The sequence below is a fragment of the Argiope bruennichi genome, chromosome 4 (assembly GCF_947563725.1).
Source record: "Argiope bruennichi chromosome 4, qqArgBrue1.1, whole genome shotgun sequence".
NCBI classification, from domain to species: Eukaryota; Metazoa; Arthropoda; class Arachnida; order Araneae; family Araneidae; genus Argiope; species Argiope bruennichi.
This window is the reverse complement of record NC_079154.1, coordinates 9,490,090-9,509,345: the sequence shown is the minus strand read 5'-3', so window position 1 is coordinate 9,509,345 and position 19,256 is coordinate 9,490,090. Positions and strand designations below refer to the sequence as shown.

Sequence of the window (19,256 nt, the reverse complement as noted above, 5' to 3'; positions counted from 1 at the left end):
AACATAAACTTGAGAATCTTTAAGACGAACAAAACATTGCTAGAATTATATATTGCAGCATTACACATGATAACGATGTCGTGATCGCGTTACAACGGAAAGCTCACACACTAGCTTCCACAACCCCTTTTTATAGGGAGGCTCTTTTCACGCACCTCACATATAGAACACAGGATACAGAACAACGACACCCAGATCGCGGGGAAGACGCATTACCCCTAGGCCATGGCGCCGGGAATATTAAATATAACCAGCGGGAGTTAACCCACGGAAACTTTCTCGCATCTTCTAAATTTGTCATACCAGAGAAATCCTTGCTTGGCAGTGGTGTATAATAGTAACGAAATATTAACTCTTAGCGTGAATATAGCATTTTTAACGAACATATCTTGTCTTGGAGTGTTTTTGGCGTTAAAATGGTAATTTCTTGGAGTGCGGCACATTAAATCCGTCAGACCAAACGTCCTCCCGCTGGTGTGGTGCGGTGTGGAGAGGGGGTGCCACCTCAGGTGTCGTCCTCGTCATCTGACCACGGTTCAGATTTACGAGGTCCGTCCCAAAATAGCCCTAGTGTTGCTTCACTACTTGACGTTAATATATAACTTAACTTATCCTTAAAACATTGAAAAAAAATATTGACTATGTTTTAGCCAAGACATCAGAGAGGAATAGTAAGGCTTGTGAAACTAGGAGAATAATTCCGGAATGATCGATTGGACACATTAAAAATTTATTCATTAATTCTTTTCATCATCCCCGTGATTTCTAAGGCCAGTCCTGGGAAAATTCTTTCTCACAGATATGTGCAGAAAAAAAATATTTTGGAGAACTTTGAAAATTGAGAAAATTATATAGCAACTTCAAAGTACTGTTATTAGAAAGGAGATCTTCTGGATTAAAAATAATAGTTATCTTATAAAAGTATATGTGGAAAATTTTCGGAAATGCTTAAAGCACGCTTTAGTTTTCAAGCTAAATATTTTAAAATATCTATATAAAACAATTATTCCAAATATAACCAAAAGAGGGTTCTAACATGTTATATTGAAACATTTTATGTATGTCAAGTAAGCAATCATGTTCGAATCACAAATTCTGGGAATGTATACGTTGTTGATTCCTGCAGCAAGTTATCATCGAGCATTGATTAAACTTTTCAGCCAGAATGATCAATTTATAGCTCTTGCCTTGTAACAGCTTCTCACAAAAAAAAAGACCTCTTTCATAGAATTGGATACTTAATTTAATACGAATTTTTGAGTAATCGGGGAATTTGGAGGATTGATCACGAATTGCCAGACCATCATTGAACACAGACCAAGTCCATGTTGTAAAAGTATCATGGAATAATTGGAAGCCGAGACATTTGGGCTTGTAAAACTAGAAAAATTCGGAATCTTTGATTGTACATATTCTTTCCTAATCAGTACAAAATACATATTTTTATCTGTATCCGTACAAGATACATGTTTTTACCTGAATCCGTACAAGATACATATTTTCACCTGAATCCGTACAAGATACATATTTTTACCTGAATCCGTACAAGATATAAGCACTTTGCCAGTCGTTACCGGTAGATGAGGATGAAAGACTAAACTTCATGCCTTTTGTTGCAAGAGCTCTGGTACGAATAAACCTGACCCACATTGATTACTGAGCATCATATAGGCAGGTCGATTCCTCTTTACCCTGCATACTAACGTCAATACGCATCTGGGTGACTCTGGGTGGTCAGACTCTCGTGAATATCTGATCAGCACATTGCATTCCCTTCATGTGACTGTTTGGCACGATTTCATCAGATTTCCCATTATGGGTCCCTTTTTTTAAGGTTTCTTTAACCTAATGGAAACTTGCGCAGTCACTGCAGAACAGTATGTATATCCCTTTTACATGACCACATTATGCCTGAATTGCAGAAAGCATTATGCCTGAAAGAGAAAATTGCTTGACTTGTCGTCTTCATGCAGGTAGATGCTTCGACCTACTTTGCACATGACGTTCTTCTTGTTGAACTCTTTCACTGATGACCGAGTGATATGTCGAAGTTGTAAATTTAAATAGCTCTCATTATCACAAAACTTTACCCCAAGTTTTTTTATTATTATTTTTTTGTGCGTGGTGATACTTAAAGGCCTGTATACCAAGACGTTCCAGCCAATTTGGTAAAACTGAAAATCGGTTGTATTGATGTCAACATACTACATTCAATTGTAAAAGGCGTAGTGACGCATCTCACTTGCTTAATACATTGTAATGGAGATAATATTGAATTTTTTTTTAATTCAACTAAATGCGCATTATTATGATCTGTTTAATATTCATATGTGTTTGCTTGATTTGTGTAGAACCTCTGAGTGAAACATGTCAATGATTTCAGTCGGTTACTTTTGGAATTGTTTTTTTATGCGTCTAAAAGAAATCCACTCTCCTACTTGCCATATTCTTCTGAATGGAAATTTTTTTCGAGCAGTACTTCTTTTATTATTAATTTTTGGATTTTGCTGGAATTTATAAAGCATCTTGTATTTAAAATTTTTAAATAATTTTGTGGTTTATACTAAATTTATCATTAGACAAATTTTGATTCCAATGCATGAAACTATCATCATGAAAATAAAAATGAATATAAGCCCCCAGATAGAATAGCTTACATTTATATATAAATATAAATGTACAAGAGAGAGGAAGGCTGTTTGACTTAGAGCTACCAAGATATTGAAAAGTGAAAATGTGTGATTTTTTTTAAAATTTTAATTAATTAAAAAGTGAGTGAGATTTTGGCGTAAATTTTATTATTATTTTTATTATATATTTGGCAGAAATTCGGAACAAAAATTAATTTTGCACCATTTCAAAATTTAGAAAATTTTCTTTTTAATGACACCAATTCGCATCAATTTTTGGAAATTTTTTAAAAATATCTTTCTGTTTGATTTCCAACAAAGATTAGATTGTTACCCTGAATTTTCGTACGGTCTTTGGCTTAACGACAATTAAAAAATTAATCATTATCTGTTTTGTATACGGTTTCTAGATAAATAAATAAAAAAAAAAACTAAAGATAATTAAAAATCGATTTTTCTCATTCAATGTGGCATGATGACCTTCTCGTGGTGGATGGGTTTTCCACTAATAGTGCCACAACTGTTGAATAACTTAAAAATCGCTTTTTCCCTCAAAAAAAAAAATCTTGCACATTGAACAATACTGGTGGTTTATTATGCAATTTGATTCAAAATATCACTTGTAGCCGAATTTAGTTTCGTTATGCCGCTTACAGCGCCATCTATTGATGTACTTTGGCACTTTTTCTTATACCCCAAATTCAAGTAATTAATCATTAATAGAATTGATAATTGACTGATTATTATCGAAATACTATTATAGATTATTATATTATTATTATTCATATTTTTGTTATTAGTTAATTATAAATAATTGTTTATTATAGAAAATATTGTCCAATTGTTCATAAAATATTTTGCTTAAGATTGTTTCCTGCTAATTTTGCTGCATTATTAGTCATCTTTTTTTACACATGATGAGACTCCAAAGACTTCAAAAAAGGAAAAGGAACCAACTTGTTATATTTTGAAACTGTTACAATTAGTTCATGGATTATAAAATAAAAGCTTTATTATTTAAAAATCAAAAAAAAAGAAATAAAGGAATAAAATTGGTATCAAAAATGTTATATTAACTATCTTCAGCCAAAATTAGAATTAATTGCTCAAAATAATTTAATATTTAAAAAACAATTTAGAAATATTTCATGTTAAAATTATTCATTTAATCCGAATAATCAATTTCATCCAAACTATTTAATTAAAATTATTCATTTGTCTTCATGTTGTCCTTTAAAGAAACATTTAACTTCAAATTTTGGCTTCTACTCATAATAAACCTGATTACAACGATATTGATAAGCGGCAAAAAAAAATAATAAAGCCCAAATTACTCAAAGGAAGTAAGATATATGTATTACAGTTAATGTGGTAAATCGATTATAATTATTACTAATTGGTTTAAATGGTTAATCAATTTATTAACGTTATTAATCAATTATATTTTACATATAACAAAATATTTAAAATGTTTTTGTAGTAAATTTAACTATTTTCACTAATATTTGTTTGATTTTTTTTTTTTTTTGTTCTTTTAAAATACTAGTTCCTTTAAAGCAATAACGGGGTAGATAACCTTTCTAAAATCATTTTTCACCAGTTTATTTCGATTAAGTCTTGGAATTTTAATGAAAATGTTATTTTTCAAAACTATCAGATTTATAATTATCTAAGATATTCTTGAAGAATCCGGTCAAATGAAATTATTCCTTGAAGTTTTTATCTATTTTTTAAATTTTTCATTTCGCATTAAATAACAAAATTTATAAGAAATAAGTTTACTTTAATGCTGAAAATTGCATTTATTTTAGTATTAAAAAAAAATGATTTTTAGTCATTTCTAATACTTTAGCTTTCACATTGTGTATTGTATCTTTCAAATTGTGCTTCATCAGATATAATTTATTCTTTGTTTCATAAATTTCTGTTATAAATAGTTAAAAAAAAGAAATTAGAGTTCTTCATTTATTTTTGGGCAGAAAATTACTTTCACTGATTTAATGTCTATATTAACTTCACAAATATTTTCAAAAATCACTTTTATGTTATTTCTAAAACTCTTGCAGAAAGGTGGGGGACATTCAAATCAGCACCCAAATATTCTGCAAATAATTCTTATATAAAAGTCAAGTTAGTAAAATTTCGCATATTTATTGTTTCATTATTTTCTCGTGCACGAAATTTTAAAAAAGTATTGTCATTTTAAAGTAAGTAAAAAAAAAAAGTATTTTGGCAAATCGCCATTTTTCACACTTCTCTGTGTGCAAAAAACATATTTTTAGTGTTTTGTCTACTTGTCTATGAACACGATAACTCAAACTTGCTTTGAGCTAGAAGTCTGAAATTTGGTATATGACTAAATTTGTGGATTTCTGTCAAATTTTGAATCCATTCAGAGAAAGTCTGTCTGCCTTGTTGTTCGAGTACAAATAAACTAGATAACCACAAAACGCGAAAAGAAAGGCAGATAAAATTCTGTTCATGAGTTTCGCATCTCAAATATAGAAATTTGTATATAGAAAATTTTGGACCCAAACCACCTGTCTGTTATTATGTACTTTTGCATACATGCAAACGCAATAACTTAAATCAATGAAATAAGGTAAAATTGTCTTATGTCTACTACTGTGATTTCGTGCCAAATTTTATTATCAATGTCCCGCAAAAAGATGTCCAAAGTACGTATCATCGCGATAGATTTAACATAATAGCTAGATTCACGCCAACGATCTATATTTTGTAACGATCGTTCTCCAGTGTCATGCAAGACATTCGCGGTACCTTAAGTTTATCATTTAATGAGGTTGAAAGGGATCAGACTTTTCATTGAATATATGTGAGAACGTTCCGGGAAAATCATTCTCTCTGATTATAAATACAGCTTGGTCAAAAAAAAACTTCCCCTATATATGAAACCCTAGCGGCTTATCCGCTCAACCAATCGAACCAAAATTTCAGGCATGGTTGTTTGAAGGTATGCGCTGGAGATTGTAATGATTTTAAACAACACAGAGCTCTAGGTTACGGTTGCAGTGAGAGAATTTCGAAATTTTCGAATGGCAACACCCACTTTTTCCTTGCGCAAATCGATCAGCGTATTGAAAAACCACAAATGGCGTTGGAACGATTAGCGTGTGACGAAAATTAGCGGCGTAAATCATTTACAAAGAAGAGCATTATAAAGGACTAATGACAACACAGAGAGGAGGAGCTTTGACGCGCTTTGCATAATTCACAGGGTTAAACAGTAGCAACGAAATGTCATTAGTGACATTGTATGGATGCAAGATGGGGCTCCTCCGCACGTCACCCAATGTGTTCGATCAGTGCTGCAACAACGCTTTGGTGATAGTCATCTCTCATAACTTTGCGGTTTCTTGGCCACCGCGATCCCCCGACCACACTTCTATGGATTTCTGCTTCTGAAATCTTAGGTGTACACGCCTGGTCCACGAGATCAGTCAGAATTGCAAGATATCATAACACGTGTGAAGTTATGCAGATTCCTTCTTTCATGTTACATTCGACATTGTTGTCCACAATCTTCCGAATGCAATGCGTTGTCGTCTGCGAAGGCGAACACGTTGAAAACCTGTAATTATAACTTTCCACTCCAATTTCTTTCCTCTGTGTATTGTCATTAGCCCTTTATAATGCTCTTCTTTGCAAATGCTTTACGCCGGCAATTTTCGTCACACGTTGATCTTCCAACATCATTTGGGGTTTTTCAATACGCTGATCAATTTGCGCAAGGGAAAAGTGGGTGTTGAAATTCGAAAATTTCGAAATTCTCTCACTGTAACCATAACCGTGAGCTCTGTGTTGTTAAGAATCATCACAATCTCCAGCGCATACCTTCAAACAACCATGTCTGAAATTTTGGTTCGATTGGTTGAGTGGATAGGCCGCTAGGGTTTCATATATAGGGGAAGTTGTTTTTTTTTTGACCACCCTGTATATTACAAACACTCATATAAATATATTACAAACACTCCGGAAAACGCAAAACATTATAAAAATATTTTCATATACAATAAAGGCATACAAAAATATTTTCCCTGTCGTTTATTAGCAGCAGATTATTTTGGAGTATATTACTTTTATTTCTTGGTGTAGATCATTTTTGTCTTCTTATTTTGTAAATACCTCATTAATTCTTGTTTTTATTTAATGCTTCTTACATTTTGCATCATTATTTTAATTTTAATTATCAATGCTCAAGGGTTTTTTCCCCTGGTATCTCGGCGTTACAGCTGCTGCTTTTCCCAAAGAATCCTTTAGTAGAAATAAAATTATGCAGAGTTAATGTATTGCCAGTACCTGAACACTGGACGGAGGACGAATAGACTCGCTTTAAACCAAATGCCAAAACTTACTCCAGACAGAAAATATGTAGCATAGTCATATCACTGACTCTCCGACCCCCCGCCCCACAATTCACACGGATAAAGAAAACTGAATGTCCGGACCGCCACAACAGCAACACTGGCGAGAACTGTGGTTGAGTTCTAAGGGCCATCACTGGCCATGGTACAACCCTTCCCGAAGGAAGTACGTCGTGTCATCGATGGAAGGAGCCAGATCCTCCACCTTTTTGTATACCCTCCAGAGTGGCGAGATCCAACCACCATACCGGAAGCATCTCATCCTCTTTTCAAAGTGTCCCCCGCAGGTAAATATGTAGCATATATTTGAATATTGGAAGTAAAAGGCAATATTGAGAGAAAGATTCTTACAGAAAATCACATATCTTTTCCGAAAATTAAAAGCGGCTCAAAATGACGAGGTCCGTCCCAAAACTGTTTTAAAAACGGTACGTTAATTTAAATAAACAAACAAACAAAAAGCAGACTGAAAATTAAAATTTTTCATTGAAATGCTCATAATGAGAGGAAAAATTATCGTTGAGTTGTTAAATGGTATGTGCGGTAATTATGATTGTATCGACCCTATCGTCTGTTTTTATATCTTAAATTGAATATTTGTCAGAAATATTTTTTAATAAGTTTATCAAGAACTATTCATTTCAACTCTTCATTATAATTTGTTCATTTATAGCTAGCTCTACACAGTAAAAATTCAAAATCTGAAATGTCATTTGAATTAAAATCATCAAACTGTTTTCAGAATATTCATTTTATTTAGGTCATTAATTCAAGATTGTAGTTATTATAAATGACAAACTTACTTATGGATTTTTTAGGATAAAGAACTGGTTACTAATTTTTAGTGAAGTGATTAAATTATTTTCTCGGAAGGTCCAAGAAATCCTGTACCATGTCATAAGTAAAAAAAAATATCTAGTTCAGGGAAGATGAATTGTAACAGAAATGTATTAATCACCTATTGTCCTCTTACAGTGAACTGAAATTCTGTGCAATGTTACTTCATCAGGAATGTTAAGCTAGAAACTAATAAATACAAATGATTTATAAAAAAAAAAATTACAAGTGTTAGACAACAAAATAACACGTTTTAAATGTTGCGCATAATTATTAAGATTATGCATACATTTATTTTTTGAAAATATTTAAATTAAACAAAACATTGAATATATTTCTTAAATTAAACAAAACATTGAATATATTTCTTAAATTAAACAAAACATTGAATATATTTCTTAAATTAAACAAAACACTAAATAAATTACTTAAATAAAAAACATTCAATAATAGTTTAAAGAATTAAGCAAAACCAAACTAATGAAATATTTTAATCATAGGAATCATTTCAGTTTGTTTAATAATGACTTTAAATATTTTATAATTTATCAGCATCTTTAAATAAGATATCTACATCATGAACTTTTAAAAATTTTTAAATCTCATCAGAGATCATACATTGAACATATTTGAACATTTGCAAATGTTATTATTTCTCATTGAATACATGTTCCAGTTCCAAGTTCTGTTGAACTCTTCCATGTCTTAAATTTTAAATATCCGCATCCATGTGATTTACAAATCAAAGCAAAATAAATTAATCGACGTTGAATGTGGTGGGAAAAAAAAACTTTTTTTTTAGCTGTTGATCTCTTCATCATAGCCATTAACAAAAACAGTTCCATTTTCATTAAATCCTGTAAATAGTTCAAGAATGTCCTTGTTAGTTGGTTCCTTTTAGTAAAATTATTACCATGCTTGCTCACTCAAGCATGGTAAGTGCGCAAGCATTCCTTTGATTCGATCGATTTGACTGACTAAAAAAGAGACTGAACGAAAGATTGGTTTTTGATACATTAAATTAGACATCCTTTTAAATTGAGACACAAGTTTTCTTTCATTCAAAAGATTCAAGAATGATTCAAATGCATTAAATTAGATGAAAGCATTTGACTGGTCATTCATTTTCCAATTGCATTAAATATGATGCCTAGATCAATTAAAAGAAAATCGTAAATTGGTTCTTCGGTTCACAGAGCCACCTTCAAAAAGTGGATCTACAAACTAATGCATTCAACTTGAAAATAGATTTAAAGTTAAAAATAAATGATAAATAATTTTCCTTTTTAAGAAATAGTTTAAAGGTGATTTAGTCTCCCTATTCTGGATGGCAGCACTTTCCAGATGATTCATTTTCAGTATGTATCAAATATGATGCTTACCTCAGAAATTTTGGATTTTAGTTTAGAAAATATTTTAGATTGGTCATTTGGCTGTCAGTGTAAACACTCTAGATATGATGTTGAAAAATGATAAAAATTCAAAGTTTAAAAGTGTTTGCCTTTCTTCTATTGTGGGACGCACATTTGAAGGAATACGGAGAATTTGGAGAAGATTTTCTCAAAGTGTTGATCTGCTCCTCGTAAAACAGGTTGACCACTTGTGGCACAGGGCTAACCTCCTCGAAGAGGATGCCAGTTCGAAGAATTTGTCGGTAATATGGATGGATTATATTAAGGACATCATGTCGGCCACAACAAATTCTGTCAATACTGCCTCGTTCAGTGGTGGCGGGGTGGTCGGCTGTACACAAGAAGAGTAAACACTCTATTTCGGGTAGTTCATCTGGAAGTCATGTTTTCAACTGAAATTGAATGCTTTGTATAAAGAAAATTTAATTTAAAAAAATGTAGTACATCCTGCAGAATGAAGAAAGGTCAGTAATTGGTTGATATATGAAGACAGGTAGATGGTTAGTTGGTATATGCTTCAATAAAACAGCATTTTGTTCTAAAATACAATTGCAATATCTAAGAAGTTTTAGGTTTTGGAAAACGCAAAATGATGCGAAAAAATCTCACAACAAAATCTTGCATTTCGAGAGAAATCCTACAGTAAATAAATCCAATGATAGTAGTTAAAAGACTAGCTCGTGGTTCGTAGACATTGTCTGGATACTTTAGAGTGATTGCACTGTCCAAAGCGTCAATTACTTCCTTCGGTATCGAGTTAGCAAACATGAAGAAATATTTATTCGTCTCCTTGAATCCTTGTAGATAGCGTTCTCCGTAATCGGATATGACGTCATCAGAAAGCGTCGAAAATGTTTCGTCAACTCCCTTATTGACAGCATCTTCATCAATCAGAGGGGTCCTGTAAAAAAGCGCAGGTCAAATTATAAAAATATATATATTTAGTGAATTTATAAAATAATAAATTGAATAAAAACTTAATTTTTTAAAAAATGAAATCTGCTATCGCAAATTTCATGTTATCATGTGAGAACATTGTTATTTTAAGCCATTGTTTGTCTAAATTAATTTGTCATTAATCAGTTTAAACCGGTTTTAAACAATCACTTGCCTATCAGATTACGCTTGTGTCGATATTTAGGAAATGATGATTTTTTTTTTTTTTTTTCATCTCAAAATCGTTCTAGTCCCAAAATTTACCTCAAGGTCTGAAATTTACATTAATTTTATTTATTTATTTATTTTCTAAAAAACGGTTTGTCCTGGTTTAGAATGATCCCGTGACATATATATATATAGGTTATTGTCGAATTCGACCGACAAACTCAAAGGGGTGATAATAACATCATAAGGATAAAGAATCACCATACAACCAAGGTCTCAAATGACTTTTAATAGGTGAAAATCGAAAATATATAGGGTGTCCGAGAACTGTTGTACTTTGTATGCGAGAAAGTTATAAAAAATACATGAGAAACTTATAACTAAGTGGCTAGAGAGACGAAAAATAGAAACCTTTTAGCTACGATAATTTTTTTTTAATTTGTAGTCTTTGATTTATAGTTCATTAATATTATTAAGGATCTTCCACCACTAAATCCGTAAATCAACGAGTTCGATTGTAGTAGTATATGGAGACGCACAGTCAACAGGCAGACTTTATTAACACGATGTCACGAATACACAGACAACTAATACACAGCTAGGATGCACACTAGCAATACACAGCATCATTTCATCAAACAGCAGTACGCAACGCATCAACAAATGACACAAAAATGATATGCAGCTAGAAGCGCTCAGGAAGAGATCTCGTTCGACTATTAACCAGAGTTGAACTCAAAGACTGACACCATCTCGGTCTCATTGCCTTTTATAGTTCTCAAGATACGGCAGAGAAGGTCCTCGAACAAGCAAGCATATCTCGGATCCGATTGGCTTTATCGCCAAAATTCTCGAAGATTCCAGTATTATCTATTTTGTTGCCAAATTCGTCGCCAAGCATTCATCAGAGCTGATCGTAAAACGGTCTTTTCAGTGATTGAACAACCATGCTAGGATGCGACATTGCAGATTTGTAACAATATAAGCATTACAGAATCAGGCAGTCAGTTTTCTCCCGAATTTACTACCAGTTGTCATAACTAGTTTAGAATTAAATTAATGGATTGATTATTGAGGACTGAATGCATATAATAGGGAACTGTCGCCAATAGTATGCAAGTAGATGAAATTTCAAAACTTTCACTCCACCATCGAAACAAAAAGGAAATAAATCCGTTTAAATATAAAATGCACTTACCCGAAGAAATCTGGCTCAATCGAGATGACTCGAATACCCCACACTTCCATTTCCCTTCGAAGGCAGTCATTGAACGCAACAGCAGCATGCTTGCTCATGTAATAAGACCCCATAAATATTATTAAATTCCTTCCTGGAAATATTTTTTTAAATATTCTGGCATTACTACATACAATAGAAATGAGAAATAAATGTAATAAAAACAGATTTAAAAAATAAACTTTCATTAAGATGCCAAGCAGAATTTTTCAATATAATTATTTTATGTGTTTTTATTATTTAACTTAATATAATTAATTCATTATAATAAAATCATGAGACTTTGAAATTGTAATTAATTTTTGAATAGTGTTTTGAAATAGAAAATAGTTTATCAAATAGATTATAGTTAGTATTATCAAACTCCATATATATGAAAATAAAATAAAATTAAATTAATCGGTTATTTGATTAAGTTCTGAAATTATTAAAATAGCATATTGTTATCGAAATATCGCAAGTACAAAATTTAGGAAATCTACTCATTGAGAAAAGAATCAGAAAGTGCATTGTTTATCATACACGCGAAAGTAAAGATTGACAGACGGGCCATCCTTTGACAAATTTGATTCAAATTCTAATAAGAATCTACAATTTAGATGATGAAACAGCGATTACGATTTTGAACTATCACGCTTGCATATATACAAAAGCACAAACCGACAGACGGTCAATCATTCAAAAGATTTGGTTCCAACTTTAATATAGAAACGCATTACAGATAGTAAATCTATTCCAAATTCTATCTGTCTAGCTTTTTATGTCTTATAGCTATCGTGTTCACTTGAACTGACAGCTGCATAGAAAGACTTCCTCTGAATAAAAAATTCAAAATTAGATAGAAATCTAAAAAAAAAAATTTTTAAGACCATATACCAAATTTTACCTCTCTAGTTTGAAACGTTTTTGAATCATAAAACTCACAGACAAATATAATTCTTAAAATGTGTTTTTCGAACTCAGGGTGGTCTGAACTGCAGAGATTCGTCATAATGTCACGTTTGAATTTTTTGACGATTACATTTTTTGTAAATACTACTGTAAATTTAATTTGTAAGGTACAATGTTAAAAATCAATTGTTCAATGAAGGCAAAATTATAATATTATATTCAATGGCTATTTTGTAATAAATTTTTATAACCTTTGTGCTTTGTGCTGGACAAGAATTTGAATTAGTATGATTAATTAGTATGCTTATCTTGTGATGATGTGTGGCTGGTACTCACCAGCTGCACTTGTAATGTTTACAACTCTGCCTTTGGATCTTCTCAGTAAAGGTAAGAAAGCTTGAGTGACTCTCACCAAACCCAAAGCATTGACTTCGAGTGAATCCTTGAAATCACGAAGACTCGTCAGTTCTATGGTGACTCCCTTCAGAATGCCAGCATTGTTGACGATCGCCCACAACTCTGGGAAAGAAGAAGAAGAAACACAGAAGAAATATATATGACAATAATGAGCTGTATAAAAAAAAGCAGAAAATTATTAATCAAAATATTCTAAATACGTTGCCGGCAGAAGGATTTTTTTCCTATATTAGCAAGCTTTAATTACAGAAAAAAGATTAAGTAAAAAGTGTTTTTGGTAACAAAAAGTAGAAATTCTTTATTTGAATTATTTTCTGCCTTTTATTCTTTAATTCATGATTCGTTATTATTAATATCATAGAAAATAGAATCCATTTTTCTTGAATTCACTACTAGATGACGCTACTTGTTTGGAAGGAAAACTTCATTAAATGTATCGATTCGTTGACAATTAAGTTCTCAAGAACGATTGCATCATGTCATTGATAACAATGCGTGAATCTATAAACTTTGAACATTTTTTTCTTCTATTGAGAAATAAATGAAAAATATAATATGAAATTTCATCTTTACAAGCTTGAAACCGACTTAGCTATATAAAAGTATATAAACAAGAGCTGGAAAAAGTTTTAAAACTAGATGGAGGGGTTTTCCCCAGAAACTTCCTAGCATACTTCTTAATAAAAATGTCATCTCACATTAAATGTATTGAACTTTGGGCAATGCCATGAATGCCCCAAGTGCTCACAGTTTTATTTTCAGAGATCCGGATATGGACATTTTGTGTTCATAGAATAGCGAGGAAACCAAAGACAATTTATTGAGAAACTGAACCCTCATTTAAAACGGAACAACAATTTTAGTCAAAAGATCATACACTGAATTTCATTTATTTTTCTCGGTGTCATTTTGGGCAATGGCGTTTACATGCAGGTACATGTACAGACTGAATGAAAAGTGAAATAGCTTTGGTGAAACAGGAGAATGGTTTCCCAGAAAATATTCGCGCATACTCTCTCAAACAAGTCTTATCTCTTGTCATCCATCGCATACAATTGTAAATTTTAGGTAACGTTACGTAAGTAAGCTTTACATGGCACTGACCAGCAAAACTTGTGAAATACACATTTTTGGCATGAATCCATCATTTTTACTGAATCTATTTGCGAATATGTTTTTAGAGGCCTTTTTGCCGACCCTTTGACATCAAAATTTCACACTGCACTATAATTATAGACTCAATTTAACATACAAATTTTATTGGTTTAAGTGACTGCTTTTATAAGTTATTCCGTTACATGCACGTTAAAGTACTGAATTGGCTCAAAATTCGATAAGCATCTACATTGAAATGTTAAATGTGTACCAAATTTTATCTAACTAGCTCTTTCTGTTTTATAGTTATCGGAATCATTTGCATTAAAACAGCTAGAAGACTTCCTCTCTATATAAATTCGTTTGATTGAAATCTAAAGGGGGAGAGGGTGTTCCAAATGAACGCGATTTGAATTTGCCACCATTCGTGCAGTAAAGTGTTGGCAACCCTATTAAAAAAATCATTTGACAGCTGATGGTTTAGGGTTGGTGAAAATGGTATGTTACACGACAAAACAACGTGTTTTCATTGTTGAACAATATTTCAAAAATAATGAAAGTCTGGCAGTCACAGTTCAAAAATTTGAAAATTGACCCTCTAACCCGTATGATTTAACACCATTGGATTTCTTTTTATGGGGTTATTTGAAATCAAAAGTCTATGCCAACAAGCCCACAAGCACGGGTGCATCGAACGAGGAAATGGAACGCTGCATCAACGAAGTGCAGCTAAACTTATCCAAATGGTTATGGAAAATTTCGACAAAAGAGTGCGTATGTGCCAGGAAAGCCGTGGAGGTCATTTGCCCTATGTGTTATTCCATACCTATCCCTATCATATGTACTTTACGACTCAATAAAAATATAGAAATTTAAAAAAATAGAGCAGTGTTTCTTTTTATTTAATTGTAATAAAACGTTGTTCTATCGTATATCACACCATTTTTATTAACCCTAAACTATCCGCTGTCAAATGGGGTTTTTTTAATAGGGTTGCCAACACTTTACTGCACGAATGGTGACAGATTCAAATCTTGCTCTCATTTTGGGACACCCTTGACGAATTTTATTATAAATCCATATACTAAATTTCATCCATCTTGCTCAAAGGCCTTTTGAGTTATTGTATTCACAGACAGACAGATAGACAATACTAAAAACTGAGATTCCTCAAACTCGGGGAAATCTGAGAGATCCGTCAAAATCTCGAATTCGAATTTTTTGATGATTACAATATTTTATTTTTGTAAATGAGAAAAAAAAATATTACAATTTTTGGATTTCCTATTTTATTTATCAATTTAATTTTACCACTGCTACCTAGAAACACGGTCAATTTTAAGCGTGCATTTTTACAAAACATTTTTAATTGAGAATGGTTTTCCTGACTAAAGATATATTGAAATCTACTCCATTGATATAAATTTTTAGGTTTTTATAAAAAAGAATCGTTTGCAAAATATAGACCCGTTCCGTAATTAATTTTTAGGGAGTAAACAATTAGTGTTTCCTTTTTATTGCCGAGGAAAACAAACTTATACAGTACACTAACTTCAATTTCTTTCAACTGTCAATATATACACAAATATCGAAATCGTTGTTCACCTTAATTTTTGTGTCTTAATTATGTGCTGAAATTATAGCACATTAATGAAATTAAATAAATAAAACATCCCCCAAAACTATATTCAAAACGTCTTTCTATTAACAAAATTTATTTTGACACATGTTTCACACAACTGCTTCATTTGTCTCATTGCAGTAATGCATTCTTACCAGAATCGCCTAAATTCTTCAAAACAAATTCCTTCACCTGAGCCACGCTTTCATCTTTCGTTACATCTAATCCAACGACTTTCAGACGCTCTGAACAAGATTTCTCGAGCTCTTTGGCTCCATTATTGTTTGGAAAAAGACAGCAAGCGATTACTTTGAATCCTTTTGAATCCAGGTGTTTTGCAAGCATGTGCCCAAATCCAGTATCACAACCTACAATATGAAAAAAGAACAACAGAAAAATTATGAACAAATTTAATAAATATAATTTTTGCAAGTGTATTAAAAAGCGGAATTATTTTCATTTTTAATATTGTCTATATTTTAGCTTCAATGCAAATGTACTGAAATCAAATGCTTCTTTAAGTTTAGTTTTGTTAACGCCCTTTTTAAACTAGGGATATCTTGGGACAAACCTCGTACTTTCGAACCGCGGTTAGATGACGAGGACGATATCTGAGTTGACACCTCCCTCTCCACACCACACCAGTGGGAGGACGTTTGGCCCCGATGGATTTAGCCTACAATAGCCTCACTTACACAATTCGGGTTTTTTTTTTTTTTTTTTTTTTTTTTTTTTTTTTTTTTTTTTTGATGAATTTGGGTCTCGAACCTGAAACCCTTTGGTTTCAGTGTAGGGACTTTACCACCAGACCACCTCGGCCAATCTTTTTTTTTTTTTTTTTTTTTTTTGAAATTCTTCACCAAGTGATGTCACTCGTATGTTATCAAAATTAAATTAACAGATTAACTGATATATAAATTCCGGAAATATTAAAATATTACATTGTCATTTAAAACACATGAGAATACTACATCTACAATCTAAAAAAAGTGAGTGAAAAAATTACTTTAAAAAATATCCATCTTACAAAACATAAAATCAGTTAAATTAAAGAAAAAATCTATAAAAATATCATTACATTTCAAACTACCAATCAGGAGTGGCTTGATTGCATCAGTCGTTGTATTCTGTGTGTAATGATTTTTATTTCGATGTACAGAAATATTATCAGCATCTAAACATTATTATGCTAAAAAAATTAAAATGAAATGAATGTTTCGGGAAGGAAAGAAAATTATTTTAATCATGCTATTAACAATGTCAAAGGCACACGAGTGAAAAATTTAAACTTTATAAATATAGATGAAACAAATTTCCTTCATTTTTTTTACAAATTTTATGAAGTATGAAAAAGGCTTTAATGAAAGTAACAATTAAATAAATAGGTAATTTTTATTAATTAAAAATTAAGTCATCGCACATGTACAATATTGTTCCAGCAAACATCATGATGACTTCTTAGATCAGCAAACGAAATTAAAAATAAACAAAACATGATAAAGACAAATATCTGTATAAAATTTATATTATACAATTATTTCATACTGAAATTTTTTCTCCTAAAAATTGAAATTTCATGGTATTCTATTTTGATTCTAAACTTGATTACAAGCTTTTAACGGCCGATGGGGACTGAAATCCATGTTTCAAAATGTTTACCACCATATTTGGAACTGTAGATGCATATTTCAGTTACAGTTCATCGCGCTTAACAAAATTTCGTACTCTTTAAAAATTATTAATAATTACTGGAGAAAAAAATGATTTTTTGTGAGTTTTAATAATCGTCTGGGACAGTTTATAATTTTTTCGAGAAATTTCGAGATGTTAAACTCTTTGGGGAAATATATTTTTTCATTTAAAAAATAAATAAAGCTTCAAATGATAGAAAAATTTTCTATATTATAATAATTTATTTAAAATCATTCTTCTTGAAGTTTTAGTAAAATTTTTATAACAATTAATAAAAGAATTATTTTTATTCTCATTAGTACAAAAGCCACGAATATTTCGTCCTTTTTGTATGAGCATATTAATTATTATTGAACACATTTTCACTCTCTTGCATATTTATAATTTTGCCAATAAATACTGAAATATAAGAAAAGTTTTAATAAAAAATTTATAACAATTACCAAACGGGGTTTTTTCATCAGAAAATACCATAAAAATTTTATTTCGAGAATGCTAGGTATATATCTTGTTTTCAATAGATTTTCACTTCCTTATATATTTAAAAGCTTGTTCACGAATACCGAAATATAAGCAAGGATTTGCTAAAATTTTCCTGCAATCATTAATTTGTCATTATTAATTAAATCATTAATTTTTCATTAGTAAAAACGGTAAAAATTCCATCCCAAGCAACGCTGAATGTATCAACTGAACGACAAAATCCGTTTGAAACCCATTTGAAGTTCATTAGCAAAAATAAAAAGTATTTTTACAATTTCAATTCAAAATTTATTATTGAAATTAAAGAGAAAAAATATTACGGGTATAAAATTGGCATACTTGAATTTTAATGCAATGCAAAAATTTCTTTTCAGTAATACTGCTTTTCTAATTTATTTAGGAAGACTGTTAAGATTTGAATTAATTCTTAATGACTTAAATTCTATTAATTTTTTTAAATTCCTTTCCTTATGAGTAATTACTACCCGAGAGATAACTACATTCCAAATAGAATAGTTCTAGATCCAACAGAACGTTGCATTCTTTGAAACGTTCTTTCTGGTAACAATTACAGTAAAAAATATCAATTAGTACAATGGAGCAATTACAAAACGTTGTATTCTGTGCAACGTTTTTTCAGGGAATAATTACAATAAAAATATCAATTAGTACAATGGAGCAATTACAGAATGTTGCATTCTGTGCAACGTTCTTTCAGGGAATAATTACAATAAAAATATTAATTAGTACAATGGAGCAATTGCAGAACGTTGCCTTCTATTCAACGTTCTTTCTGGTAACAATTACAATACAAAATAGCAATTAGTATAATGTTGAACATTACAGAACTTCTAATTTCCTGTAGCAGTTACACTAAAAATCATATTATATCGAATGAAAAAAGTCACTTGATAAAGGTCTTTCAAAATACAAATGCAATAATTTTTTTTTCAATATGATGCTAGAATATAAACGTATAAAGAAGCGCTTACCGGTGATGAGAACGGTTTTCCCTTGAGATGACACTGTATCGTTCAGATATCTTTTTTTCGTATAGCGAAATGTGTGTCTTGCAATGAATAAACTGACAATCCAATTCACGAATCGTGAATAATAACATAATGAGAAAAAAGGGAAGACTTTCGTTAAAACATTAACTAACAGAAATATGAAGATAAGGTGAGCAGTGAAAAGCAAGGATTTTTGACAAATCATCTTGTTTACGACCAAACGTCTGAAAAGGAAACTAATTGAAATAAATTTTTACAACAGAAACTAGGGAAACAGCAACAATTAAAGTTGTCAACCACAATAATTAACGTGTAGGAAAAGCACTGTGAACACGACTTAATTATCGAAGGAGGAATAAATTAGCAATTTCGTGAAGCGACAGCTTAACTTCCTGCTAAACAAATGTGTCATTCTATCAATATTAGAAGTCGTGCTCATCTA

General features: G+C 31.3%; 1 protein-coding gene across 1 annotated transcript; it reads right to left on the bottom strand.

Annotated features, from left to right (window-relative positions):
* Window positions 1-8,410: 8,410 nt before the first annotated feature.
* Window positions 8,411-19,097, bottom strand: LOC129966118 (retinol dehydrogenase 16-like). Its single transcript, XM_056080498.1, has 5 exons — window positions 18,797-19,097; window positions 15,785-15,997; window positions 12,833-13,015; window positions 11,567-11,699; window positions 8,411-10,165 (listed from the first exon to the last, which is right to left on the bottom strand). The coding sequence occupies exons 1-5, from the start codon at window positions 19,017-19,019 to the stop codon at window positions 9,823-9,825; spliced, it is 1,095 nt and encodes a 364-aa protein (XP_055936473.1). The 5' UTR covers window positions 19,020-19,097; the 3' UTR covers window positions 8,411-9,822.
* Window positions 19,098-19,256: the final 159 nt, after the last annotated feature.

What these genes read in the sequence shown, in the direction of transcription:
- LOC129966118 (XM_056080498.1), bottom strand. Translation starts at nt 19,019, where the DNA reads ATGATTTGTCAAAAATCCTTGCTTTTCACTGCTCACCTTATCTTCATA. An exon ending in GAAAACCGTTCTCATCACCG is followed by an intron (nt 15,998 to 18,796) that starts GTAAGCGCTTCT and finishes TTCATATTGTAG; the next exon opens with GTTGTGATACTGGATTTGGG. An exon ending in GAAGAATTTAGGCGATTCTG is followed by an intron (nt 13,016 to 15,784) that starts GTAAGAATGCAT and finishes CTTCTTTCCCAG; the next exon opens with AGTTGTGGGCGATCGTCAAC.